Genomic DNA, 27,479 nt, shown 5'->3' with positions numbered 1-27,479 from the left:
GTGATAAGCGCTGTATACCTAATGCTTTGGGTGCCCTGGAAGAAAATAAAATAGAATCAAATCTAATCACTACTCGGGTGAGATGTGAACCCACAACCCTTGCATTTCTACTTCAGTTTCTCTAGAAAACTTATGTACCGGTAAAGATATTGTTTAGCCCTTGCGAAACTCTTCCAAACGTGGTGACATTAAATGTTTTAATCTTTTTGTTCGCATTTAACCGTTCTGTAATTTCGGTGTTTAATGGCCAAGTCACACTGCAGCGATGAGGAAAACGATAACGATCACGTCGCAAAGATAATGCATTCTATTGGTTGAATTGCTCCACGCAGAATACGCCTACGCTAATTCAACCATAGAGAAAGGACTGAATCAACCAATTAAGGGCGTGCCTTGTTAACATTGTTTTCGTTCTCGCTATCAAGGACTGTGTGACCGGGCCTTAAAGCTAAATCTGTTTTTTTTTTTTTTTTTTTAATACTTGTTTTTTTAGTCAACTCCACAGATTGTATTAATGGCATTAATTTCCATAACTCACTACCGCAGGGGCCAGACTAATTCCTTCCAGCCTCCTTATGAGATCCACTGGATTAGTGGTTGATGAAAGAAACTCAAAGACACATGAAGAATGATGAAAACCCACCGGGGGGGGGGGGGGGCTTTTAAAAAACTACAGAGTGAAACACTCAGCTAAGAAACAATTCCTGGATCCTAAAACATCTTAAGGTCCAATTCTTTTCCGTTTCTCACTTTTATGTACAAAAATATCTTCTCTCAACAATTCTGGTTCCCTTCGAAATGCATCTGCGATTATTTACAAGAGATTTAAAGGATGTACAGTCTACAGCAGCTATCATCGGTTACGTTTATCTACAATTAATTGGTTAAATTTTGACTACAATTTCAGTGAATTCAGTGTTAAGTATTCTTTCTTTTTTTCTTTCTTTTTCACGCAGGAGTTATTTGATAAATAGCAATCATTCTGTGCGATCTCGTCAAAAATTAAGAATTTTTGTGATAAGGGCCACAACAGACAGTTTGGAACATTTGGTCTCAGTTAACTGATTGGTTGTGTAGAACAACACCCAGAAAGATGGCGTCTATCAAGAATAATCTAATCTTCAACGCTAATTTTTAACACGGCCAAGCCAAACCAAGTCATATCCATATTTAAGTACATGGCCAGAGATGCCAGTAGTCTTACACAGCCTATACCGGGGTTAACTTCATAGAGCTGGTAAGCACAAACATTTGCCGACAAATCTTGCTTAAGCAGGAAAAAGTTACCAGAAAATAGCCGGAATATTGTTTGTGGCTGGTACCCTGCAAGATTTTCTTAGTGGACAAAGCAACACCAACACTGCCCAGCAGCTCTATGAAAACTGGGGGTGTACCAACTTCATCATAAAACAAGAAATCTCTTACAAAGTTCACCTACATTGCAGGGGAAAAACTTGTTGTGCTTTCATGAAAACTGGAAGCAATAACTATGAATGATTCTTACTCTAAAATACTTATCTTGCCAGTAAGTCTGGCTTTTTGATACTTTAGTGTATTTTTTTATATCACGTTTTGCTTATAAGAATTTAGAACAAAGTATTGATAATGGTTTTCAATTTGTTCTCAGACCTGTAGATATATCTTTGGCATGTTATAATCAAATCTAATGTCAATGTTACATCTCTTGATAATATTCCAGTCAACACCCTAGGCTCCACAACAGGTTTCACCACGCATCATCGAGTTCACTTCCCGCCTCTATTTCCCGCCTTCATGCATCACCGCTGATCCGCCGCCCAGTACTTAAGCAGCATGCAGCATCAGAGTCCAGCATTCTCCAGAAGACGATCAGAGCATACTGATCGAAATGTCGAGTTAATCCAACGGTTCTTTTCAGAACCACCCCAACTCATTTAGAGATTGTTATTACATGGTGTTACCGCAAACTTTTCTATATCTTACTTCCACCATGCAAAGTTTCAAATCCTACTTATTTTTTGCCAAACGTATCGAGTTGATCAGTATTCAAACAGTGGTACACTTTGAGATTTCAAATGAAGAAAAGCGTGGCGATATAAATTTGTAGTAAGTGTGTCATTTATATTCTAAAAAGTTATCACCGCCCTCCGTTTGACAAGATTGTCTCGATGTTCAGACTTGAAGACTGGAATGGAACAAGAATGGTTTGATAATTACAGTTCCCAATGTAAGAACTAAAAGTTTGCGGAGAGACAAGGTGCGATGAAACCTCTCTCTTGTCAAGCTGCATTTTTAATCAGTCGAAGCAAAGCATCCGATGATGGCCCTCCGAACACGTTGGTCCTCCATTACTGTCGCAGGCCAGAGTCCATAGTTGGTTTGTGGTCTTCCACGGGAACAGTGACCCTGCAGTAGTTCAGGAAAATTCCGGTTCAGGAGAGAGCCGGTTTTGGAGAGAGCGGGTTCTAAAGAAAGCCGGTTCTTGGAACAGCCAGTTCGCTCTCTTGTTGAGCTGCAGTATTTCTGGAAAGTTTCAGCTCTGGAAAGTTCTGGTTCTGGTAAGAGCCAGCTCAGTAAAGAGCCGGTTCTGGAAACAGCTGGTTCTTGAGACAGCTGGTTCTTGAGACAGCTGGTTCTTGAGACAGCTGGTTCTTGAGACAGCTGGTTCTTGAGACAGCTGGTTCTTGAGACAGCTGGTTCTTGAGACAGCCAGTTCTTGAAACAGCCAGTTCTAGAGAGAACCGGTGGTGCAACAATTTGACAGTTTAATCGGCATCCTCATCTTCTCGGGGCAAATAGCTTGACAGTTTAAACTGCCAACACTGCAACCTCAACCTCAGGAATGGGAACACCACTTTTACGGGTCCACAGATAGAGACACAACAAGTCGTGCAAGTAAAGCTTATGGCATGTACACATGATGTATGTATTTAAAACAATGTATATAATATCATTGTATCCCGTTATCTTTAATGTCACAAGCAAATGGCACCCTCTTTTGCCAGAACTTCATGATCTTATTCAGTCATTGCTGACTCTTGTCAGACAAAGGAATGTTCTGTTTTGTTTGTGGCCTGTAATCTTAAAGATCTGGACAATTGGCAGGTATGGGCTTCACCCTTGACTAAAAGTAAGGATGATTGGGCGATTTCTACGAGTGTTGCCATTTTTGCAAAGGGGGTAAAGAAACCAGTCTAGTTGTATCATTAAGGAAGGGGGAAATAAGCTAAAAGCTTAGCTTAGGTTCGATGAAGATTGATGTAGAGTTTCAAGGCAGTTGTGAAGGATGACGATGTTCTGATGTTAGCTCTCCGACAGGTATTTACCTAGATGAGAAAAAAGACAATACAAGACATATATATGGCATCAATTGGAATGAATCACAGAGTACATGTATATTTATCAAAACATTCCACAATTAAACACTAGTATTATTTACAATTTTATTTTAAATCAAGATAACTCCCAAATCCATAACAGGGCTCAAAATTATTACTGGGCCACCGACCTTTGATTATAGCGTCAGGCTAGTAAACTCACAATGGGACAAGCCTGGTGATCCTGGTGTTTTTCATTTGAAAAAAATACATCATTATGTAATATCTTTGGGAAGAAAAGCTGACTGTGACTGTGATAATTATCTTTCAACTCTCTTTCAAGGGTATCGAAGTACACTTACACATCAACACAAATGAAATACATCTTTTTTTTTTGAGTGATTGTTCAAATCATTATTTTGATTCCGGTTTTGTAAAACAAATTCTGGTCCAGTAAAAATTTTGTGCTACAAGCCCTAAAGTCTAGTGAATTTCCTCCAAAAATTTGAGCGCTGCACCACATTTCCATGAGGCTATGCATGGGAGGATCCATAATCCATAAGACTTAGGGCTCAAACTTTAATGCGCAAGAATTTTCTTGAGAAGACCAGAATAAATAACATCAAAATAAACCATTGTAAACTGTTTTTGTTTTGAACAAGCAAAAAGCACAGATTCATCTCATTCGTCTTAACGTTTGAAAATACATACTACGATACCTAGACCGCATTCAAATAATAGTTATCAGACACAAAAGCAACATTTGGATATTAATCAGGCATTCTTATTATTCAATTGAAAAACACCAGACTCCTAGACTTGTTCAGTTCTGACTCTGTTGGCCCTCGACACTAAGATGACTGGCCTCGGGCCAGGAGTCTAGTGTGAGTGACAAGCCCTACTAGGCCTGATGCAAACAACACTACTTAGGATAAGATCATTAACCACTTCACCGCAGTATTAAAGGCAGTGGACACTATTGGTAATTACTCAAAATAACTATTAGCATAAAACCTTACTTGGTAAAGAGTAATGGGGAGAGGTTGATAGTATAAAACATTGTGAGAAACGGCTCCCTCTGAAGTAATGTAGTTTTCGAGAAAGAAGTAATTTTCAACGAATTGGATTTCAAGACCTCAGATTTAAAATTTGAGGTCTCGAAATCAAGCATCTGAAAGCACATGTGCACAACTTCGTGCCACAAGGTTTTTTCTTCTTTCACTATTATCTCACAACTTCGCGACCAATTGAGCTCAAATTTTCACAGGTTTGTTATCTTATGCATATGTTGAGATTCACCAAGTGAGAAGACTGGTCTTTGACAATTACCAATAGTGTCCAGGGTCTTTAAACAAACTTGACCGTGCCTCTGCTCTGCATTATTTTTTTCAGAACATCCAGTGTTTTTTGAAGAATATTGTAGTCACAATGAAACCCTGACTAAATAATGTAAAAACGACAAATGTTCTTATAATACATGTATGCACCAGGATTTGTTTGTTCTCTTTCAAGAAAAAATTCTTGACCTTGAATCGTTAAACCCTTCGCCGTAATCAACAATAGTATGCTGGAATCTCGGAATTGCCTCCCATTTATGCCAAATAAAAAGAAAAATAATGGTGGCAGTCTATTGATCTCTCATTTGTGCATCAATGCAATACTAATTGGTTATGTGTCTTGCTCAAGGACACAAGTGTCACAAGCCGGACCCAATCCAACACTCTGCTGATCAGAAACACCAGACCCTGATTCCAGTGCTCTTAACCACTCGGCCTCGACACTATATATTCCGCTTTTGGAATAAAATTAGTATAATACAAACTCAATTATTAATAACAGCAGCCTACCTGTGGCAAATCTCTTCTTGACCAGTGATAACCTATAGGATGTTGTGAGTAGCTCAATGTCTAGATTGGATAACGTCGTCCCGTCACTGCTGAACTGAACCGCTAACGTCGCCGGCTTACTCGGCCCTTCCGTCAACTCAAACTTGGCGCGGATGGATCCGGAGAGTCCACTCTCACTGTTTGCTGATATGTCGCCGATTTTCCACAATGCTCGTTTACTTTCCGCGGACCTGCAAACCAACAGAAAGGCAATAAACCAATAAAAATTGTGGAAGTAAAACTTAGAGAGGTTTGGGGTAACACCATTGTGAACATCTCTTTTAAAAGAAGTTGCTAACCACTGGTTCGTTTCAGAACCAAGAACCAACACTACTCAAAAGGATATTGACATGGTGTAATCGCAAACCTTTGTTAATTAAATATTGTCTGATTTCTGAGAAAGCTATTCTGTATTAAGTAGGCTGTCAGAACAGGCATGTTTGACCTTCGGGAAACCTTTTATGCGTAAAAACGTTAATTTGGAGGCCGTTGGTTTGAGTCGCACTCTGATAACATTTGTCTTTGTTCAAGCCCAAAATTATTTGATATATCTCTTACCATGTGGCTGCTGGTTTGGACTGCATGACCGTGACACCCCCATCGACAGGAACTATTAACGTGACATTACTAAGAGGTGCGGCTTGCTCGATGGCTGCTGAGTTGTAAGCGTAGTCTATCCTGACGTCGGTCGTTGTTGGCTCACACTTCCAGTAACTGATCAGATGGAGCGGGGTGGACCTGCCCTCCGGCTCAACTTTTACCTGTAGACAAATTGCATCTCCAGTTTATTATTAGGGTTGGGGGAAAGGGAAAGGGGAACATTCTTAACAGTGGTCTGCACTTTTGGATTCCACTTCTTCTTCTTCTTCTTTGATAAGTAAAGACCGCCAATGGTGTATTACGCGTACGTACTTAATGCAAAGGATTAATTGACATTTAGTTCTATAGTTCTGCTAACGCAACCAATGTGATTAAAAAAGCAAATAAAACTATAGTTGCTCAGAAGCCTGGCAGATCCTATAAGCACAGGTGCTGGCTGTGAACCAGAAACGCTGCAAGAAGGTGCTATTTGACATTTGTACACAGTTCACTGACAAGGGCACATTAATTCAGAGGCAGCAGAATCAAGTTCAGCTCCAGTAAATGCGTCTGTGTTCACCCCCCAAATAACTTGTTCTGTATCCTGTATATTCACCTCACACATGTCTCTAGAGGAATGTGGTACTTTTTGTTTGGCTCAAAACACAAATGTACACAGATTTACATTAGATCTACATATCTTCATTCAGAGTGAGTAGGAATTCATGTCATGGCCAAAAACTTGATCTACAAAAAGTATCAAAACCCTTTAAGCGGTCAAAAGTACTGTGAATTTGTTTGTTACCTGATATTTAAGGATGTCTACATTGAAGTAAGATGCAGCTACATTCTTCTCTGCTTGTCTCTTTAGTAGAACTACAAGGTTACTCATGTTAAAGGTGTAGGCTTGACTATCGGGTGTGGTCTGGGATGCATCACTGTGAGTGAATAATACTCGGGTTAATATTGGAGACTTGCTCTATTAGGAATGCAAAGGTTGTGGGTTCGAATCCAACCCGAGTGATTTGCCTGTTTGATGGGTAGAACTGTACAAGGTTACTCATGTTAAAGGTGTAGGCTTGACTATCGGGTGGGGTCTGGGATGCATCACTGTGAGCGAATAATACTCGGGTTAATATTGGAGACTTGCTCTATTAGGAATGCAAAGGTTTGTGGGTTCGAATCCAACCCGAGTGATTTGCCTGTTTGATGGGTAGATCTGTACAAGGTTACTCATGTTAAAGGTGTAGGCTTGACTATCGGGTGTGGTCTGGGATGCATCACTGTGAGCGAATAATACTCGGGTTAATATTGAAGACTTGCTCTATTAGGAATGCAAAGGTTTGTGGGTTCGAATCCAACCCGAGTGATTTGCCTGTTTGATGGATAGAACTGTACAAGGTTACTCATGTTAAAGGTGTAGGCTTGACTATCGGGTGTGGTCTGGGATGCATCACTGTGAGCGAATAATACTCGGGTTAATATTGGAGACTTGCTCTATTAGGAATGCAAAGGTTTGTGGGTTCGAATCCAACCCGAGTGATTTGCCTGTTTGATGGGTAGAACTGTACAAGGTTACTCATGTTAAAGGTGTAGGCTTGACTATCGGGTGTGGTCTGGGATGCATCACTGTGAGCGAATAATACTCGGGTTAATATTGGAGACTTATGCAGGGGACTTATGCAGAGCACATAATCGGCAATCTTAGTGTTCAATATGGTTCTCTTCATTTTCTTATCAAATTGATGTAAGTTATAAAATATACTTATACAAATGATGCAGCTTGCTCTCTAATCCTACCCTTTCATGTTTCCCTGCATTGTTGTCGAACAATACATTTACCACTTTTATGGTCCAGTAACCCATCCTTTCATACTAGACATCCTTTGTCCTCGCCACTTCACTCCTATTGGTTCATAGCCACCAATATTGTTTCTGAAATAGAAACTCTGATTGGCTGTTATTTTCCCGCTTCTTTCTGGATCCTTCCCTTAATCCCTTTCCCCTCTCTTTTTCTATAAATGGATATGTATTTGTTTTTACTTGTTTTATGCCTCTGAAGAAGGTCCGGTTTGGATCGAAAGCTAAGGCCACCTACCCTAATCATTATATACTTATACAAATTATATATATATTTGTTTATATTATTTTATTATTATTATTCTTTTTTTTTGGGGGGGGGAGGGGGGGGGTTGGGGTTAAAAAAATAAATCCAGTTAAAAACGGAGAAATCTCATCCCTGGCCTAATAAAAGGAGGTTAGCTACAAGCTTTCTTCATGCTATGTGAACTAGCCTTCTGGCATCTGTCCAGAGTTTTGTTTTTTTGTTTTTTTTACAAGGACCAGTGCCTATCTTCAACCTTTATCAATACCGGGACCAAACTGGCAGTGGCTTTACTTGTTCTTATTATGCGCGGCCGTAGCCGGAACTTGCCGCTTCAGCTACTGCTGTTAACGACGATCTACACTCGATGACGTGGAAATCTAGCTATAGCCTTAGCTGTACCCCCTACTTCCCACACAATCTGGATTTGACTTTGTCATTCTCAAATTTTTCTGAATTCTGAGCAATGTGCACATTTCTAAGCATAATGGATTTACCTGGCAATTCTGCTGCCACCTCATGTCCCCAACCCTCTCATTGATAAATATTTTGATGTTCTTTTTAATAATGACTACTCTGTTAGTAACAGACATTTTATCTCGGGATTTGCGCAATATACTACTTGTCTTAAAGCATTCTTACTAGGGTCAAAGTATTCTCCGTTCGGTAAAAGTTTTTCAAGTTCACGACTTGGGTACATTTTGTAACACAAAACACAATGTCAACATATTTACATAAAATTTATACCATTTGAAGATAATGATATTAGAAAGCGTATCTTAAAGTATTAGTTGCTGAGGTGCTGTAGTTTTTGAGAAATGAGTAAAACAATGTCATGAAAATACGTTTTTACATGCTAAAATAATTTTCTTCTCATGATCACCGAGACAAGAATTATTTTGATGACATTGTTTGACCCATTTCTCAAAAAATACAGCACCTCAGCAAATAATATTTTCAGGGAAGCTTTCTACCATCATTATCTTCAAACTGTGTAAGTTTAATGTAAATCTGTGGACATTGTGTTTTTTTGTCCTACAAAAAGTACATAGACCCTTTAAGCATTCCTCGTCAGGTAAATTAATTCAGTTTTATTTGGGCTAATGATTCTTACTGGGGCTAAACATTCTTATTCAGGCTAGTTGTTCTTATTTGGGCTAGTTGTTCTTATTTGGGCTAGTCATTCTCACTTGGGTCTGAGCAATTCTTGACTTTGAAGCTAAGTACAGGTGGAGAAGGGTTAATCATTCTTAATCGGGCTCATATTTGGGCTGGTTTTTCTCACATGGGTCTGAATTACTTACTTGGTAATGAGCTGCTTGTTGGGCAAGACCTGCTCCAGACGATCAGAATTCTTGATTTTGAAGCTAAGTACAGGCGGGGACGGGTTACCGGTTAAGGCTTGGATGATACCAGCAGGGAATGAGAGCATCAGATCACCAGTGATCTTCACCATACACCTACAAATCAAAACAAAACAAATGCTATTTATTTATCTTGAAATCATAGTTTTTTTTTAATGTCACCTCAAACAGAATTTTCTATAGACTCTAATGAAGAGGAAATTTCTTAAAAGATGTTGGAATTTTTTTCTTCAAATTAATGATAAGTACGTCTCGCCTGTTCATGTTGGGATATCATTAAAGCTTTCAACAACTGCAAAACTCAGCTGCCAGACTGGTCACACATACTAGACGAATGTCACACACCTCTCCAACCATATAAGCACTTCATTGGCTTACAGTACATGAAAGCATCCATTCTGGCAAAATCCTGAAATCAGGACATATCCAGAGGAACGAATCAATTGTTGACTTACTTGGATTGGTCCGTTCCCTTAAAATAAGCGTTAACCGACTCTGTGAAAGCGGCGGCAATTGGAATAGTGTCCGACATGCCCAACGTCAACGGACTCGGCCCACGTGAGCTGCCAATAACCGTAGAGGCATTGAAAGATGAGTTGGTTAAAGACGAAGAGCTGTCTTGTCGGAACATGTTCGGTGTCTCACTCCGAGGAATGGGCGACTGCAAAATGGAAACAATGAAAAATGCACAATGAAAACATCAGTCTGTGTTTCTTACAAACAACTAGTGTGGACTTAACATTATGTTTTAGCTGGTATCCCTTTTCCAAACAAATTGCGATAAATACTAAAAACAAAAAGTCGCATCCCCTTAAGGTGATCCCCCTGGCTGCCCAGGTTGTATCGTAATGTTGGTGTGATCCCTGGCTACACGGCAGTTAAAGGAACACATTGCCTTGGATCGGACGAGTTGGTCTTTGAAAAGTATTTGAAACCGTTTGTTATGAAATGCATGATTAGAAAGATGTTTTAAAAGTAGAATATAATGATCCACACAAGTATCACTCGAAATTGCGTGGTTTTCCTTTTACCTCGTCGACTAACACAGTCGGCCATTTATGGGAGTCAATTTTTTGACTCCCATAAATGGCCGACCGTGTTACTTCGTAAAGTAAAAGGAAAACCACGCAAGTTCGAGGCGAGTTTGTGTGGATCATTGTATTCTACTTTTAAAACATCTTTCTAACCATATGCATTTTATAACAAACGGTTACAAACACTTTTTAAAGACCAACTCGACCGATCCAAGGCCGGTTCCTTTAACGGTTGTATGGCTTCTGACTGGCACCCCAAAACAACGATATTGACAAAATAGGGACACCGCCAACATAGGGCTGAATAGCTCAGTTGGTAGAGCGCTGGCACGTTAATCCGGAGGTTCATATCCCACTCTAGTCAATTCTTTGTTCAACCCCAAAAATTATTCAAATACTAAAATGTAGCATTTGAACCTTGGGTAACAGTTAGGGATTATCCCAACCAGACAGACCATAGTACAGGTTTTGGCAGCTTCTCTCTCTCTTTATAGTTACAGCTTCACTTTGTTCAAATAGCAAAATTTACCAGGTAAATAGTCAGTACTTTCCCGAGTCCTGTGAAAAAATATCACAGGTATGTTACTTGGGTGGGATTCAAACCCACAACCCTTACAATTCTAGAGCAGTGTCTTACCAACTAGACTACCGAGGTTGCCCGGTAGCTAGAGGCAGTTCGAATCCTATGTTTTGGCAGGGGGTACGGCAACGATATAAGAGATGTTAAATTTGCATCGGGGATAAAGAGTATTAATTTTGGTTTTTATTTTGGTTTTGACCATACGTGTATGGGTAAAACCAAAATTAATATTCTTTATCCACGATGCAAATTTAACCTCTCTTATTGTCACAAACTTTGGTTTTGAAACGGTTATTTGGCTGGTAACCCTTTTTCCAGTTTTTGTTTATCATCAACAACAGTTGATGTTAGATGTAAAAAAAAAAAAGTATCTTGAATCGATTGAAAAAAATTATTGTAGTTCCCCTTGAATCGATAGATGAAGTTGTCCATCCACATCTTGGAGAGAATACCTCTACATTACCCCCCCCCCCCACGGCCTTCTCAAATATCTCCTCATCCTCTAAGGTTTCCGACTAACGAGGGGAACAAGTCATAAGTGCTTCTCCTGATTCTATGTTTCATCACCAAGCAGATATAGGACACCCTCTCGACAATAATGAGTCACGGTCTTACCTGTACGCCACTCCACGGCCGGTTGCCAGACCTAGGAGGGGGCGTAGGCGCAGGAGCGCCCCCTGTGGGCGTGGATGAAGTACTACTGACGATCATACTGTGTCTCTGTTTGACTGGTAATGCCGGGGGTAAGCTATCGCTGGTGGTCGTTGGACTCTGTAAAAGGTCAGCGGCTGGATGGTGGTCCGGGAAGGGAAGAAAAATGAAAAGATAAGTTTTTGGTTTATGGGTGTCATTACTCCAAAGTAGAATGTCCTAAAAAAAAAAAAAAAAAAAAAAAGCACCTCAAAAGTGTTCATGTATAACTCTTCAATCTGGTCGCTTAGAAGTCAGTAATGTCTATCAAGCTAAAAGCCTAGGGTATCCTCTCTTTTTTTTTTCATGAAGTAACAGTCTCTATTTGAGATGTTAATTTTCAGAGCTTGAGTCCATTGCTCTTCACTGCTCTGCCACAACACACAAACTTTTGATCAGGATGCTCCGATGACAGTAAACTATGACTTCTTAATTTAGGACAGACAATTTTAAGAACAACTTTTTGAGTTTTATGTTTTTTCTTTTCCCTTTTTTATGACACCATGGAGAAATAATATACTTTGGTCTTATTTTATGGCTCTGCTTACCGTAAGCAAAGAATCAGCGCTTACGGAAGCAGTGAATTCCACGGTTACGTCGAGCCTATTTCACGGGTTAGCATGGAATTTTGACTTGTGCGCGTGCATACGCCACGTTACTAGCCATTCTTCGCTTACACAGCTAGCGCATCAATTTGGCGCTTGCACAGTAAGCGGAGAGTGGTGATTGTAAGTGCAGAATTCGGCGGCAAGCAGAGCCGTGACATCGGACCAAGATGTATTGTCAAATCTAAAATGTACCACAAAGCCAACTCTGATGATTCTACAATTCTCTACTAGTGCGATTTGATGATATTCTTTTCTACTGGTTAATCGAGATGCGATCCACTCCAGAAAATGCAAATTTCTTGAAGCAACATGAAGTTAAATGCAGACTAAATTACCGGGGCAATGAAAGATGGCAATTTCAAAATATGCATTTCTACTTAAAGGGTCTATGTAACTTTTGTAGGACAAAAAACACAATGTCCACAGATTTACACTAAACTTACAGTTTGAAGATAATGATAGTAGAAAGCTTCCCTGAAAATATTACGTGCTGAGGTGCTGTAGTTTTTGGGAAATGAGTAAAACAATGTCATGATAATAATTTTCGTCTCATGAGACGAAAATTATTTTAATCATTTACAAACGTATTTTCATGAATTGTTTTTACTAATTTCTCAAAAACTACAGCACATCAGTAAGTAATATTTGAAAGGAAGCTTTCCACTATCATTATCTTCAAACCCTGTAAGTTTAATGTAAATCTATGGACATTTTGAAAAAGTACCCAAATCCTTTAATCCGTTTGCCGTAAGTCTACAGCATTCTAGTGTTTAAATATATTTCTTTGTAGTTGTATTTATGTATTGTTTTTTTGTTCTGCGCCTCGGAATAGGGTCTTGTGCAGTAGTAAGATGGCGCATTATAAATGCATTATTAATATTATTATTATTAAATGGTACATATTAGGGAGAGTTGGCAGCCCCGCATTTTAAAATTGGCACTCTGGTGTAGCTTAGTTGTTTCTTTCAATCCTACATTACTCGTAGCATCTATGAGCAAATACACAATGGTTACACACCTATTAATAAAGGTTTGGTGAGTGAAAAATGAACTTGACATGAGGTACATGCACAACCAATGAGTAAATTATTGAATGAATGTGTACTTAAAACGTCACACCATGTGTTGATCACTTGACTTGACGTCACACTGAGCAAGTCTGCCATGCTCACTATTCTGGCAGTCAAGTCGTAAGCATTTGAACCCCCTTCCCAGGGGTGATCAATTTGACCCATGGTAAAACAGCATAACTAAAAATAAAAAATTTGTTTAGAAGAGCAAGTCCGCAGATGAGCTGTTTTGCCATCAAACAGGATGAAAGTGTACATAGGGGCCAAGATACATGTAGGACAAGTTATATTCACATCCATACATAGTATGCCTTTGAAACTTTTGAAGTGGACACAATTCCACCAGAAAAGATCTAAGGCCGAGTAAAAAAAAAACATGTTTCACGTTCGGGTTTTTCAAAAAAAGGAGGAAGAGGGGCTTTTTATTTTTTATTTCAAGATGGCCGCCATTCTTTGTTAAAATGTCAAATATCCATTGTTTTTTCTACTGCTGAAATACACAAAACATAAATGAAACAATTTAGTCGAGGCATTCACTGAGATCATTTAAAATAACCCTATTTAAAAAAAATAAAAAAAAATGTGCATAAAAAAAAAAATAAAAAAGGAGGCGGCCTGTAAAAAGGAAGCGAGCGGACTGTTTTAACATGGAAGGACCGGCCTGATAAAAGGAGATGTACCATTGTCAGGGTTTGCTCTTAACTTTTTTTTCAGTGACTGGCCAGCAGGACCAGGGCCCAATTTCATAGAGCTGCTAAGCACAAAAATTTGCTAAGCATGAAATTTCTTCCTCGATAAAAACAGGATAACCAGCCAAATTTCCATTTGTTGCATAGTGCTTGTTACTGGTATTCAGCTTTTGTTTAAGGAAGAAATTTCATGCTAAGCAAATGTTTGTGCTTAGCATCTCTATGAAATTGGGCCCAGTTGTCATTTCACTAGTCTCTCTCACAGTCTTTCAAACGAACTAAGGAAGCTTTTCAACAATGATCTAGCCAGCCAGACCACTTCTGACATGTCCTAAGGTGTTCTGACTGGCATTTGACCAGTGGACCAATGTTAAGGGAGAACACCCATTGTATATAGTATTTCAGTCACTCATGTATTGAAATGAGACTGAGAATGACAGGCCTGTTGGTGTTATATGAATTAGCATATATATCACTACAGCCATTCTACAAGCTAGCCACCCCCAACTCTTCCCCATGCCTACAAATGCCGCAATTAATTTCCTAGGCCCAAGTCACCACGGTCAAGTCGTTAGACTGCAGAACTTGCAATTACAAGGTTGTGAGTTCGAATTCCCCAGCTAACCTCTGATTTCACAATGACTAGAATAAGTATTGTCGTCTAGTTACTGAAATACAATTTCTTGAATTGTGTAATTCATAATCATAGACGTTAAACCAATGTTTGTATAAGAGAGATTGGCTGTTGCCAGCTTGGTGTTTATATCCCTTTGTGGGAGTTTGCCGAGTTCCCTTGATGGGAAGTCATTAAACAAACATTAACAAACCAAATTTTACAAAGGTTGTAAATGAGCACAACAACTTGCAAAGCACAGACAAATCTTGCATAAGAGAAACTTCGTAACAGCCAAAATGCACAAAAAACTCACACTGTTTGCAAATGGTGCTGCACTCACTTATTTGCTGAGCGAAGAAATTTGCATAGCAAATTTGTTTCTGCTAAACAGATTTATGAAGTTGGGCCCTTATCTTAACAATGTCCTCGACACAAAAGCATTTCATATTTAATGAGGTATTGTTCTTGTATCTGATCAATGCCAATTAAAATGTGTGCAAATAGAAAAGGATAAGTGACTTGCAGCGTAATCTAAAATAACATGAGTTGTAGTGAAGATGCCATTTGAAGCGTATGGACAACATTGGTACTTGTTAAAGACAAGTATCTGCACTTTGTATGTAAACCAAACAAACAAACCTGTGAAAGTTTCAGCTTAATCGTTCACAATCATAGAGTTGTTTAAAAGAACTTGAGGGCGCACTGGCCCCGGTATGCGCGCAGGCGGCCATTTTCTAAGTTGACAAAACAGCCATCTCACAGCGTGTGTTTGCGCTTGTCATCTTGCGGTCCCGTCGCGTTTGTGCAAGAAGCATCACCAGTGCGCCCTCTAGTTCTTATATATAACTCTATGTTCACAATATAGTGCAAAAGCCTGAACCACTCTTTATTCACTCTTTTCAATCATTGAGTTTTGGACTCGTCAGAGTGAACATTTGTTTTGAGTTATTCGTTTCTAAAAAACTATAGCATTTACAGCAAAAATATTTCAAGGGAAGTTTTCTGCAATGACCGTCTGCATAACATGTAAGTTACTATGTGCAAATCTGTGCACATTTATACTTACAATTTTATCAATGTTGTGCACATCCTTAAAGGCCAATAAATCTAATACCGATGTCATTGAAAATGGGTTTTAAAAAAGCGAATCTAAAAGAGTTATGCCAAATCTGCTTTGAAATGAGGAAAAAGGAAGAGATTATAAAAGCAAATGAAGAGATTATAAAAGCAGTGCATACAAATCACTGATAATAAGTTTCTGTAGTTCTCTTATTTTAAAATTTCGTTACCAGACTTCGTTCTTTGACGAGCTGTTGCCCAGCCCCTGGACATATTTCCAGGATTTGAGGTGTTTCTAGGACGGACCGGACCGACTACGGACCTTAAGGCCGCCCACTTATCAGTTGCTGGTCGGCCAGTGGGAGGGGAGAGAAGGAAGGAGGACAGACAGACAGGTTTGGAAGGAAAACAACATGGGAGTTAATCAGAAGGGAGACACTTGACATAAAGGTGGAGAGGAAGCTGTGAAAAAGGGTATTTATCAATGTCCAGCCATTACTACGTAGTTTAAAACTGATTATGCGTTACATGGATAACACATACCACCATAATCAGAGTCCAACAGCAAATTGGGTGAGGAGTTACTGAATGGTGTTGGACTGAGGACTACACTAGTAAACTGATTATGCTTTATGTGGAATAACACATACCACCACAATCATAGTCCAACAGTTGGTGTGTTGAGTAATAGACCGATCCACTAAGCTCCACCCCATTGCGTATTGACCAATCACAACGCAACGAAGGTCCAACAAATAAGGTCCGACATGCGTGCGCGTATCTTGGCGCACGCGGCAGAGTTGTGCAGAAAGGCATTGGAGAGTCCCACGTGTTCTTGCTCACACGTGCGTCGTGAGCGGAGCCTACTGAATTGGTCTATTGTAGGGTGCTGGACTACGAGCTGCACTAGTTAATTGAAATGCTTTACATAAAAAAACTGAGAGTGTAAATGTGCTGGAATTCTGGATTTCTTTATGTTTAGCGAAATAAGATTGCCGAGTAGGTTTGTGCCCCACAGCCATGTAAAATAATTCGCAGATTGGAATCTTTCAGCAATGGACCCTTCCCATGAAATATGCTAATCACATTCACGCATGTGTACAGACCCTGTTGGTTGGCAAACACCATAGAGTTGTGCACTAAGCAGACGCGCAATAGCGTCTGCGTCACGCACCCATTAGCTGTGTACAAAACAGCGCGATGTTCCCTCATTTTGCCCACCAAAACGTTAGCGCGCACGCGCTATGTGCAATTTACATATTTCATGGGAAGGGTCTATTGCAAAGTTTGGATTATTATTACTGTAAAAAAAAAAATTAAAAAATTAAAATGAGAACAAGAACGAGTGTTTGTATTTGCATGAACGCATTTAAACTACAAAACAAAAGGGATGGGGAAAAAGTAACACAAAACTTATGAACAATCTGGGCCCTACTTCATGGCTCTGCTTACCGTTACTGTAAGCACAGAATCAATGCTTACAGTTGCAGGGAAATAACCTCCTTACATCACGAATATTTCACAGGTGAGCAGGGAGTTTTGTATGCATGTGTACTCCACATTACTAGGCATTCTTCACTTACACAGCTAGCGTAGAAATTTGGCGCTTCCCCAGTAAGCGAAGGATAGTGATCGCAAGTGCAGCATTCTCCGGTAAGCAGAGCAATGAAATTGGACCCTCATGATTAGCATAAAACATCAACATGCAGGATTTGTTTTACACATAAATAAATAAACAGGGACAAGAGTCACGTTACAAACTAAGTTTGGGGGGGGGGGGAAGGGCATTTGATACAGCTGCTCCTTAATATGGAATTTGTTACCACTGCAAAATTATACACCTACAGTGTAGTTCCTTAAGTACTTTTAATCTCAGCTTTTAACACATTTGATGTCTCAGGCCTTTTCTCATTGTTATGATCATAATTTTTCATGTATAAATTTGTAGGTTTTTGTAAGCTATTGTATTGTATTATCGTAGACGCCTTGGGTACTCTATCAGTGGAACTGTGTGCGTCATACATGTAAGTGTTGTTATTATTATTAAAAGACAATTGTTCTTACCATCTGTGGAGCTGGGCGTGGTGGCAGAGCTTGTGTTGTTGGTCGGTGACATCAGGTCAGAGGTCGGAGGTGACGTTGAAAAGAAATCTAGATCCAACAGGTTCCCACTAGATTGTGCGCTTTTGAGACAAAAAGTAAATTAGAAGCTTAAAAGAATTATATAACTGATGCTATGATTTAAACTATGAAGTTCAAGTCAAATAGGAAGGTTAATTAGGAGCGATGTCAAAATGTAGAAATAAACAGAAACAGTACCGCAAACTTACAGACACCTGAAAACAAATCACTGACCATCTTAACACAAAAAAGAGAACAAAATCATAACATATTTTTAAAAAATTAAATGAAATAAACATCTAAACTTACCAACCAATCATCTCATAATTAACAGAAATGTCCACAAAAAAGCTGAAATGATTTGTATAATTGTGTTATTTTCTTCCTAGAACTGGACCTCATAATTGTACAAGGAAGACTTTGCCACTTTATAAATTACTTCACATACAGGATTTTTGTTCAACAGAACTCAAGAAGGTGTGTTTATCTTTAAAAATAAATTAAATGCACTGGACATGATTGGTCATTTTCAAAAACCAGTATTCTCACTTGGTGTATCCCATTGTATGCACAAAATAAAAAATCTGTGCAAATTTGGGCTCAGTATTGGTCAAGAAATTGCAAAAAAAGAAAATTAAAGAAAAAAACACATTTGTTGCACAAATTTGTGTGCATTCAGATGCCTAAGAAAGGCTTCAGCCCTCCAAATTGTTGATGCAAATATTGTTAATTTAAATAGTCAGTTGTTAGAAAGTTCTTGTTAAAATGACAGGTATTGAATACGACTGGCAGTTTAGCATGCATTTAAAGCACTCTAGCAGAACATCAAATCATTCATAGGAGGAGTTATATGCACAAAACCTGGGGGAGGTACATTTTCCACACCACAAAATACTGTTAACGGTTCACGCCATGTAAACTCACAAATCATAAAAACTAAAACATTGTACAGTTCACTGATTAATTGAATTGACTTTGAATTGACTTTAATTATTGTGGGTTCATCTACTATTTACTTTTGTACAACACATTGTTAGGACGTGTCTAAATAGGTGACTATAGCTACGACTTTGGCTGGGTTGCCGCATCATCATGCATGAGGTCCTTGACAACAACCACCCTTAATAGAGACAGTCAAAGCCATAGCCGCCAATTTGGATACGGCCTAACAAAACATTTGGTGCTCGATATGCGGTAACCCCAATTTCATTTCATTTTCATTGATTAATTCCAGTTGTCAAGCCAAGGACTCTCAGAAAAGCGAACTTAAGCACTATACAAGCCAAGAACCCAATGGAGAGAATCGAGTCAGAGACGATAGCTTCAGTTTTAGGTGTGGGAGGGAAAACCCCAGAGAATTACTCCAGGGAAAACCCACGCATTCAAGTAGGGAATGAAACCCAATTCACAAAGTGCCCCGGTGGGATTTGAACCGGTGTTCCAGAGGTGGAAGACATGGAAAGATACAACTACACCAACCTGACACCCCCCCCCCCCCATCCTAGGGTCTTCATTTAGGACAAGCGGAAAAAAGACAGTCTGGTTCCTTTCATGATATGAGTATTAGAACTGCAATTATGTCTATTGTACGCAGGGTTACCAGACGCAGAGATCCACAGCATGATAAAGGTCTATTGGTACAACTCTGTTGGAAAATAGTTTGAAAAACCTGATTCTATCGCAGTATTTTGGATTCCATTTTCCAATGATTTGTTCTTCCATGCGGACAATAAAATAAACCATCTGAAACTAAAAAGGGATCTACAGGGAATGGGGGTGGGGGGGGGGGGCTACGAAAAAAATCAAGAGGAGAGTCAAATACACATAAGGGAAAGGCTGAACAAAGGGATCACTAATGCAATGTATTGGTAAGTTTGATCGCAGCTTAGGCCAGTATTAATGTGCTTAAGGTGAACCAAACTGCAAAAAAGCAGACAGTGGTACAATACACTGTGTGTACTTTAGGATGTTATATACTTAAGGATGCTTTAGGGTGGTTTGTTTTGAAATACAGGATTTTAGCCTTCATTGTGAAATTAAGGCCTATACAGAAAACTCATTGTTAGAAATAGTTTCCCTTTTTACAATTTTTTTTGACCCACCCGCCAACCCCAGAGCCAAAACATACCTCTTAAAAATGGACCGATACATAAAGTGCCTGTAAGAATTTCTTTTTACCTTGGAGAAAGACTCTGCTAGGGTCAAACCGTCAGTCCATTACCTTTTTTGATCGGTCTTTTTGGTTGGTAAGTTGTTTGCAACAGCTAATTCTACTTTCCCATTTTCTTTTTACTAAGCATTTATGTGAACCTCTGCTTTCAGTCTCACAGTTTCGCATTCCTGTTAAGCACTTTCTCTGGCCATTTAAGCTTACAAATCAAAATATACAATGCAGGACAAGTTAACAGCAAGCATATTATAAAAGTACAAATAAAAAAAGACACATTCTCCATTCAAATGCTTCAATAAAAACAAAATCTAAAAAACCACAAGCGAGACGGACATGCCCAGAATAATAAATCAAACAAGTCGATCCCACCTCCGGCGCGCAAAGCTCTCCCGTGACGATAGCACGCGGGCGTAATGCGTGGGCGAGGCCCCATAGCTGGCATAAAGAGAGTCATTGAAATTCTTAGTAACAGGGGTAGAGACAGACAGACAGACGGATGAACCGAGACACAAACTGAGCATTAGAGAGAGAAAGAGGAGGAGAGACAAAGAGAGGCAAACTCCAGTCAGAGCACACAGACTTTACACAACGGAAAGAACAGGAAAACCAACGGCAATCCAAAAACATTTCAGCGTCAGGGTAAAAATTCAAAACCAAGCCTTCCTTCCAAAAAGCTGCTCTCCACTATAAAAATATATATCACATTGAGTACCATATGTTGTTGGCTCAGGACTATACGGTCGGGAGTGTAGTTTGTATAGATTTCATAGAATTGGTTTCACATATTTTGGAGCTTCTGGTACCGTAAATGGAGTTTATTGATCATAAGTGGTCTTCTAAGTAATTATTTGGCAAAAAGAAACATTCAGTTTCTAAGAAAGACATTTCATTGAGAATTTTGAAGAAAAAAATAGTTCATAACATTTGTACGCCTTTTTCACTGAACGCCTTGTTTAACATAACAGATATGAAAATATAATTAACGACCTTCTAAAACTGAGATCACGATGTACTGATTGCTTAACAGAAACCAACATGGTAATAGCTATTTTTGTAAATCTGAGAAAGTTATCAGCCAATTCGAAAAGAAATAAAATGCAAATGAAAAGTGGAATTAAATAAAACTACAAACCAACTTTGTTTGGAACTTCACATCTTTTCACCTCCCTCAGCCACGTAATGCACAAACAATTCTGAATTTCTTTGTGCAGTGTCAGCGATATACATGTATGCTAAAGTTTGCATTTGTTTTTCATTTGAAACAGCATCGTCTATCGATGTTCATTCAGAGAGTTGTTTTAACAAATATTTCCTTCCAGCAAAAATAAAAAACTTTGGATGGAAAGAGTACACATCCTGCTTAGGAGATATGGGTTACAGTCAGGATATACCTATATATATCCAATTGGGCTAATACCCTGTTTGGGAGAGTTGTTTTACAATTACGGTATACCTATATATATATATATATATCCAATCGGGTTAATACCCTGTTTAGGAGAGGTGAGTTACAATTACGGTATACCTATATATATACATCCAATTGGGTTAATACCCTGTTTGGGAGAGGTGGGTTACAATTACGGTATACCTATACATCTCAAATGGGGTAGACAACAACCAAGTGATTCCCCGATCTATCAACTAGAAAAAGCAAGACTAGTTTTTAAAATTGAAAGTTCCGGCAAAGTTAAGGAGATATATGTCCAAGTCGTCAATCTTACCTGCTTCGAAGTGCTGACTGATTCCTTCGTTTCAGATCACCATCTAGAAAAAAAGAAAAGAAAAAAAGAGTAAATAGTGAAGTCAAAAATTACTAGTCAGAAACATCTCAAAAGCACTCAGTAATTTTATCAAAAGATGTGAGGATAGTAGTTGTTTATTTCTCGTGTGTTAGACGTGAACGCAGAACTTGCTATGAACAGAAAATATCTTTGTTCAGGGATGCCAGTCAGAAACCAAACAACCATTAACTGCAGTGTAGCCAGGGGGTCATACCCAAATTTCGATACAACAAAAATATTGACAAAAAAGGGAGACTACCAAGCTAGATAGCTCAGTTGGTAGAGCACCGGCGTGTTAATCCAGAGGTCGTTGGTTTTAGTTCCACTCAAGTAAATTATTCTGTTCAACCCCAAATCCTTTAAAATTTACCCAGTCAGTTTCCCTTTTGGTTTGATATAAAAATTAAATAATGACAAAAACTTACTTGACTTGTCCTTCCTCAACTGAAAAATAAATGATAATAAAAAAAGCAGGAATTATTAAAAGCAAATTATAACCGCAAAACCAATAATAAATTTAGTTGATGGTGCAGTGCTTTAACCAACATTGGCCTAACTATGTGACTTCCCAAAGACTAAAATGTATCCACCACACACACACACACAGGCATGTTTATGGTGCAGACTGAGGCCTTCTCTTTGTTCTCCCGTTGTTTGGACATAGTTTATTTTTCAGACGTCCCCATTGAATTTGTACACAAAATCTACCAAAGACTGTCCCCGGTGTGACTTTTTCCCGGATCCCTTTTGTTAAAGTCCTCGGTTATCAATAGTAGACATGCCCACAATCACATTCTATTTTTTACATCCCCACAAACCCACACAGCGCTGTGTTTCAGCATGGAGGAAGAAAACATAATGTTTGTTCTTCCTCCATGGTTGCAGTCACTGCATGGACATTCCTTTGTTCTATACACTTAAGGAAAATCTTAGTCTTCAGTACTGTAAATAGCACTGTGTGGACATGCGTCAGTCCACATAGTGTTTCAAGTCCCGACATTAACAGACTCTTTTGTTCTCAGGTCCACACCTCATAGGTAGCATTAAAACACTGAAGCCTATGCTGTAGACTTTCAACATCTTGGCGATAACAACTACAACAAAATTTAGTGGAACATTTTTGTAGAAATCGCTATCTTTCATTGCCCCGGAATTTTAGTCTGCATCTAATATTCGTGTTGCCAGAAAGTGTTTCTTAAATTTCCAACTTACGATTGGTGGTGATAGCGTCAGGCCACCCAGAGATTTCTTGATTTCATCGACGGAGGCAGCTGTCTGGCCCCCGTTGGCATCCGTGATGACGGCCGGCTTAATCTCCACATGAATCTTCCTGGTTTTATCTTCGTTATCGGAGTCCGAGTCAGACTCGGAGTAGAAGCTATCCCGAGCAGGTGGTTCATGTGCACTCAAGGTCAAGGAACATAAAAATACAAACTCCAAAGAATTTGAAAGCAATCTGATAAAGAGACTAGTCTTGACTGGCAAAACTGATTTTGTCTTCAATCTTAAGATCTTAAGCCTGCTCTGAGCTGGCTATAATCGGCAAGTTTGTTTTGGTTTTTTAAAGATGGCACTGCATTTGTTAGTTGTAGATGATTTGATGCAAAGAGCTCTACGACGAGATTGTATTTTAGAAATAGATCACACCCATGGGAGGCATTTTGGTGATGATACAGTGTATCTTAAATATATGTTCACAGGAGTAACAGTCTATCACATCCCTGGTTTGTCAAATGTCAGACCAGCAGGACAAAAAAAATGATACAACTCACAGATATCCAATGATTTAAACCAAAGCAATCAGAACAATGCCGTACCGCCAGTGACTGCAGAAGTGCGAAGTATATGGGACATTTGTTCGTATGGCATTACTTTGCGCTGTCTTATCTAAGACCGGCTTATTGCAACAGGCTTAATGACTGACTAGAAGCTAAGACCGTCTAACACAGATAGCCGGCTATAACTGACTGGTCTTAGACCGCTGACTAAGACAGTTTTATTGCAATCCGCCCGTGAACTAGGAGAGCAAAGCATGAAAGCTTGTGAGTGCAAAGCCTGCAAAGCCCTACTCTGCAATCTGGGGTGTTACATCTTCATGTTCTTGTGAATTTGATTATAGTTATACAAAATGAATACCCCCTCCCCTTTAAAAAAAAAGTTTTAATTATTTTTTCCATGAAAAAAAACCCTGATTTCTGGTTAAATACTGAGAAATCACATCCCTGTAAGAACACAAACTTGCTGAAAAACTCGATGAATGTTTGCATTAACCCGAAGAAGAGGAAATACCACAAATACAAATTGATTATCTACTCCGCGGAAGTAGAATAAAGCAAGACAGTTCTCTAAGAACAACTCTACCTGGCAAGTAGATACACACATGGTGTTACCGCAAACCAAATATACATACAAATTGAAGGTTAATCAGAGTTATTTTAAAGGAACGTTACAGAATTGGTAAGAAAACAAAATCGTGAAGATCACAGATTTACATCAAACTTACGCTGTCTAATGATGATGATAGTAGAAAACATCCCTTGATATATTTCTGCCTGAAATGTCATATTTGATGAGAAAAAATAATTTAACTTTGCGTTTGGAGTTTATTGCTCAGTGAGCGTTTATTCAATTGTTTTGTTTGCATCAATGTCATGCAAAATGTGTAATCGGTTTTTCACTATTTTCTCGTGACCCAGGTGGCCGATCGATCTCAAACTTTTACAGGTTTGTCAGTTTATGTACATGTATATGGTGGATTACATAAAGTGCTTACACTGCCAGCAACTGTTTTGTTAGCAAAACCAATTTTGTAATGTTCCTTTAAACCAAAAATTTTTCATCAAGAAGGATATTTGTAGAGGCTTCTTGCGGTCGGATGCTGAATCCCTCCTCGTCTACTTGAGGACTCTGCAGAATGGAGCAAAAATAGATCGTAATTAGTTTGTTTTTACCTGACGATGCTTCTCTGCATTCCCACTGTACGTATGTCTTCATTAAGACAAAAATGATAACTAACATCTTATGTCACAGGTTTTCAAAGATTAATTTTGTTGAGTCTGTCTCTTTTTTTTGGGGGGGGGGGTTACTGTGCCTTGATTACCTAGCAGGGTGAATATGTGCCCATTATAAGTCTTTATTCTTTGTCTTATTATTAAACATTTTTCCACTAACGATGTAGCCAGGATTCAGTGAAAAACTGTTCTGAGTGAGACAAAATATGCTGATGTGTCTCCTTGTATTTCTACCTCCATGGTTGTACATTGTTCACAAGCTTTTTTTTCTAACAGAACTTGGATCAATCTGTGACTCCGTAAACCACCAAGGTGGTAATAAAAATGCTTGAACTTTCACAAAAGTGGTCCAAAGCCCAGCAAAGCCGAGTTACAAAATATTCATCATGTTACGGTTTTTATATAGTCTGGTTCTCTACAGTTAAACTTAATGGTTTACATGTACATTGCAGACACAAACAAGGTGAGAGGTGTCTACGATTCAGTCCTGGCCTGCGAGCCATTTTGAAACCGTCAAGCAAATAAGCTCAGCTTTCAAAATCACTCCAACAGCCTAAGCCAGAGCAGGTCTTCAAGTTAAAGCTACTCAAAGCCAAAGCCAATCAAAGCCAAAGCCTTGAAAAGCTGTCTAATTTCGGCCACAGCAGCTTTTGTCCAATAGCAACGTAAACTGCACACTGCGCTGCTCTATTTTACCCTCATGAAGAGCCTGAACTAAACTTTTTAACTCTAGCTTAATAATAATTGTCTGCCTAACAGTGAGTTTTCTCAAAGATCTCACAAGCCATAGAAATTCCTACATACAGGAATTTATGCAAGGTAGTGGTAGCACTTAAAGACTAAATAATGTACTCCCAACACCTTCCTACATCAGACTACACAGCTATTTGTTTTAGTATAGTGGTAGCATGACACAGGAAAAATGACAATAAACACTAAATATATATAATTAAAGAGAGTACTGCACTCTTTCCAACACCATACATAACAGTTTAGGTGATGTTTAAAGCTTTGCATGGTATGAAAAATAAGAAGTCACTATGACTAGTAAACTTGCGGATACAAACATGCATAAATCTCTTTTTGGAGGAGTATTGGTTCTGAAAATGAGCAGAGTATACAGTTAAAAATTTTGTGACCATACTGGCTCTTTGCAGAGCCAACACTCCTCCCGAAGAGATGTACACAAGGAGCAAGTTCGAGTGCGCACATTTAGTCCACCAGTGGTGGACCACAGACTAGCAACGCACATGCGCAGTGACGTACTCACCCGAACGACTCGTTTGGTAGTCTAGTCTACCTTCCACCTTTTGGCTAAAGTGTCACTGGTTCCCCTCTGCGCTTAACACATGTTAGAATGGAACATGCTGTTGGGACCAGTGAAGAAACCATGGGCTCGAGGCTGGTTCTAAATGGTCGACCACAGTAGTCAACCAAACGACCAGCCTGGGTTCGAGTCAAAATGGTCAACCTTTAGTTAACCATTGTGCACACTCGAACTTGCTCATGGTTACAACTTGATGAATGTTTTATTAAAATGCAGCAGTAAGGACTACATGGGTATCAGCAGAAACAGTATGCTCAGTCAGGTGGATATGGGTTATATTACACCCGGTTCAGACAAGGCGCTCCAGAGTGCGCTGAACCAAATAGATTAGGGTCGACTCTGGGTCGACCCAATTAAATTTTGGTTTCATACAGGCGAACTTTACATACCATTTACATTAGGTTCGGCTTATGACAAGATCGATGTCTGAAACAAAGGCGCTCCAGAGTTGTTCCGAACGACTGCAACAGTCGATCTTTTGACTTCTAGCGCGTTCAGTCGCTCCTAACTGTTTTAGACGTCGAACCTTTCATGTACTTATTTCAGAATTTTGTTTGGTGCGACTCTGGAACCTATCTAAAACGGGTGTTACTTTAACTATATTGAATGAGTTATTCACAGGCCTTAAAGTGTGACATCAGATGTTCAGGCTACAAGTGTGATTGTTTTTACAAGATGACTTTTGGGGGAAAGGCCTCTCTGGGATAATCAGTAGAAGGTTAACTGTATTGTGAAACACCCGCAGTCTATACAAATATTTTAAATACATTTGGATTCAAGTATAATGTGCTTAAAGACACTGGACACGTTTGGTAATTGTCGAAGACCAGTCTTCTCACTTGTAGTATCTCAACATAAGCATAAAATAACAAACCTGTGAAGATTTTGGTAGTCGAAGTTGCGAGATAATAATCAAAGAAAAAACACCCTTGTCACACGAAGTTGTGTGCTTTCAGATGCTTGAATTTGAGACCTCAAAATCCAATTCTGAGGTCTCAAAATCAAATTCATGGAAAATTACATGTACTTCTTTCTCAAAAACTATGTTACTTCAGAGGGAGACAATGTTTTATACTATCAACAGCTCCCCATTACTCATTACCAAGTAAGGTTTTATGCTAATAATTATTTTGAGTAATTACCATTAGTGTCCACTGCCTTTAATATTACCCAAGTGTATTAAGTTAAGCCCGTCATGGATAAATCTGAGGCACTTTGCACTCGACACTCTGTCTGTAGGTAGACAAATTACAATAACAACAACACAATCCATGCATGAAACAAAACTTGTGATAAGTACTGTAACTTAACACGCCAAAAAAGTATCCTGCTAAAAATGTCAAGTTATATTAGCAATGACGAATGCAGAGACTCAAACAAAAAGAGAGTCATTCCTCAGTCAAGATTCATGGTACTGCTAAGTTAAGCATAGAACTTGTTCATACAGCCCACAAAACCTTGCACTTGTGGGATGCAGTAAGCGCAGAATTC

At 39.0% G+C, this 27,479-nt stretch overlaps 1 protein-coding gene across 2 annotated transcripts in view; it reads right to left on the bottom strand.

Annotated features, from left to right (window-relative positions):
- Nucleotides 1-1,923: 1,923 nt before the first annotated feature.
- Nucleotides 1,924-27,479, bottom strand: part of LOC117297874 (F-BAR domain only protein 2-like) — a 66,224-nt gene continuing 40,668 nt past the window's right edge. Inside the window, exons 13-26 of one of the 2 annotated variants that reach the window (XM_033781045.1) lie at nt 24,503-24,557; nt 22,863-23,050; nt 22,076-22,094; nt 21,591-21,633; nt 20,236-20,301; nt 17,640-17,758; nt 15,806-15,922; nt 11,459-11,631; nt 9,685-9,890; nt 9,170-9,325; nt 6,567-6,699; nt 5,741-5,943; nt 5,144-5,373; nt 1,924-3,305 (exon numbers count right to left, since the gene is read on the bottom strand). In XM_033781045.1, coding sequence (XP_033636936.1) covers nt 3,283-3,305; nt 5,144-5,373; nt 5,741-5,943; nt 6,567-6,699; nt 9,170-9,325; nt 9,685-9,890; nt 11,459-11,631; nt 15,806-15,922; nt 17,640-17,758; nt 20,236-20,301; nt 21,591-21,633; nt 22,076-22,094; nt 22,863-23,050; nt 24,503-24,557 — 1,731 coding nt within the window. In that variant the 3' untranslated portion in view covers nt 1,924-3,282. Of the gene's footprint in view, nt 3,306-5,143; nt 5,374-5,740; nt 5,944-6,566; nt 6,700-7,191; nt 7,391-9,169; nt 9,326-9,684; nt 9,891-11,458; nt 11,632-15,805; nt 15,923-17,639; nt 17,759-20,235; nt 20,302-21,590; nt 21,634-22,075; nt 22,095-22,862; nt 23,051-24,502; nt 24,558-27,479 lie in introns of those variants that run through there. The other variant, XM_033781044.1, reaches the window with a different exon arrangement.

Source organism: Asterias rubens, chromosome 12, assembly GCF_902459465.1.
Source record: "Asterias rubens chromosome 12, eAstRub1.3, whole genome shotgun sequence".
NCBI classification, from domain to species: domain Eukaryota; kingdom Metazoa; phylum Echinodermata; class Asteroidea; order Forcipulatida; family Asteriidae; genus Asterias; species Asterias rubens.
This window is presented reverse-complemented; position numbering and strand designations above follow the sequence as displayed.